Source organism: Vespa velutina, chromosome 1 (genome assembly GCF_912470025.1).
Source record: "Vespa velutina chromosome 1, iVesVel2.1, whole genome shotgun sequence".
NCBI classification, from domain to species: domain Eukaryota; kingdom Metazoa; phylum Arthropoda; class Insecta; order Hymenoptera; family Vespidae; genus Vespa; species Vespa velutina.
The window spans coordinates 2307788-2310287 of record NC_062188.1 but is presented as its reverse complement, the minus strand read 5'-3'; the positions used below and the strand labels follow the sequence as shown (position 1 = coordinate 2310287).

Here is a 2500-nt window from a genome sequence, read left to right as displayed (position 1 = left end):
GCTGAAGAAAGAGAAAGGAAAAGAGAAAAGAACAAAAAAGAAAGCAAAAAAAAAAAAAAGAAGAAAAAAGAGAGAAAAAAAAGGAAAAACAGGAAACAAGAGAAATGAAAAGAAAAAAAAAAAAAAGGTACTATGGTTGGATATTTCGTTCATAATTACGTGAGATTGCACAAGCGATATCTGTATATGTATACATATGGGTATTTTTTAAGTACCACAATATAAGGCCGATAGTGATGTTACGTTCCGATATTAAAATGCCTGAGTGGTCTACCGGTGAAGTGGACGGTTCAATTTTGAATTTTTATTTTCTTTTTTTTTTTCTTTTTTTTTTTTTAGCAGCTCGTCTTACCACGAGACTCGACGTTCCGTTTTTATTCAATATATTCGATAATATAAATGATTCGATTGAAACGATAACGATAGAAAAGAGAAAAAAAAAGGGAAAGAAAAAGAAAAGAAAAAAATTTAAATAACATTTAAACGAATAACGAGACGATAGAATTTAGAAATAAATGATATAATAATAATTACGATCACGTTTGACTAATAACGCTTTGCTTTATTTCCTATTGTATTGTATTTATAAAATAATATATTACTAATGGTATACTAGCAAACAGTGTATATAGTGTTTTAGTAATTAAATTTAATATTTTCAATGTATAGCAATCGTACATCTTGGCTTATAATATTTCTTATGACAAGAGATAGCTTGGAACATCAAAACTTTTTTTTTTATTGAACGATTGTATGTACGATATGAAAAAAAAAAAAGAAAAAAAGAAAAAAAAGAAAAAAAAGAAAATAATAAAACATTTTTTTCTAACGTTCATACAACGTGCCAGCAGAGAAAATCATACTAACTAATCAAGCTTATTACGTCATCGTACCAATACCATCATTGAGAGAAGATTAGAAAAGTCGATCATAATTAATACACGATTAAGAGCATGTTGCCTATATAGTAACGTTATTGTTGTTGTTGTTGTTGTTGTTGTTGTCGTTGTTGTTTGTTGTTGCTATTATGATGAAAGAAAAAAAAAAAAAAGAAAAGAAGCATCGATAACAGAGAGCAACAAAAAAAGATTCTTATTACAAAAACGAACGTGTGAAATACCGATCATTTACAAATAAATAATGGCACATTTTTAATTTTGCTTTAACATGTTTTTTTTTTTTTCTTTTTTTTTTTAACATCTTTCACAAAACGGTAAAAAGATAATACGAAGAATGATATTATTTTCAGAGGACTAGTAGATGGATTTATGATAACATATCAATTGGGAATTTGCTGTGTTTACATATTATTTGTAGCCAGAAATATAAAGCAGGTAAATCAAATAGAAAGTTATATGACAGATTTGATAAATAAAAGGTTATATTTTTTTTGTCGAAGCTGAGAATGATTAAGAGAAAAAAAAAGAAAAAAAAGAAAATAAAAAAAAAAGAGAGAGAGAGAGAGAGAGAGAGAGAGAGAAAAGAAAAGCAGTTCGAACGAATCAAATAGAGATATAATACATTTCTTTTTCTCCTTTTATTTTTATACATACATATACATACATATATATATATATATATATATATATATATATATATATATACTTCATTAATAAATTAAAAATTTTGTGATGACGAATTAATGACGAAAAATTCATAAACATATTGACGATAAATTATTTTGATGAACACACAGGTGGCAGATCAGTATTGGGAACCATTGGATATAGAAATCCATACGTCCATTTTGTTGCTTCCGCTGATATTAATGAACTACATTAGAAATCTTAAACTATTGGCGCCATTTTCTACGTTAGCCAATATAATAACCTTCATTGGATTGGGAATGATAATAGCTTATATGTTCGAGGATTTACCGAGTATGAGCGATAGACAAATGTTTGGTAGTGTTAGAAGTTTTGCTCTTTACTTTGGTACGACTTTGTTCGCATTGGAAGCCGTCGGTGTGGTGAGTTCTTCTTTTTCTTTTTTCTTTTTTCTTTTTCTTTTTCTTTTTTTTTTTTATCAATCCCCTGTTTTCTTTTTTTTTTCTTTTTCGTGTTTTCTCTGTATTACTTTATTTTTTTCATTCCTTTTTTCTTTCCCATTTAATATCATTATTATTATTATTATTATTATTATTATTATTATTATATTTTGTTTCTTCCTCTTTTCTTTCATTTTCAATATTAGATCGACCGGTTGTAATATACATGGTGACGATCGTAATACATGGTGATTATCGTAAATATTATTTATCTGAGATCATTGAAACGTGAGATAACCCACGGGGTTATAGAAGACATCAGAAATAGTCGATACACGATGAACGAATTCAATGACACCGACTTGTAAATTATTAAGTGCTCTCTTATAACGGGTGTCTCTCTCATTTCATTTTTTTCCCCTTCTCTTTATCAATTTTATGAATACAATTCAAATCTATCGGAATCTTTGATAATAATTGATAATTATTGAATGATAATCTATTCGAATAATT

The 2500-nt window shown here is 27.2% G+C and overlaps 1 protein-coding gene across 5 annotated transcripts in view; it reads left to right on the top strand.

Moving 5' to 3' along the window:
• Window positions 1–2500, top strand: part of LOC124954829 (proton-coupled amino acid transporter-like protein CG1139) — a 13164-nt gene that overhangs the window by 8536 nt on the left and 2128 nt on the right. For all 5 annotated transcript variants that reach the window (XM_047508358.1, XM_047508384.1, XM_047508376.1 and 2 more), the window contains 2 exons: window positions 1250–1334; window positions 1697–1969. In XM_047508358.1, coding sequence (XP_047364314.1) covers window positions 1250–1334; window positions 1697–1969 — 358 coding nt within the window. The remainder of the gene's footprint in view (window positions 1–1249; window positions 1335–1696; window positions 1970–2500) is intronic.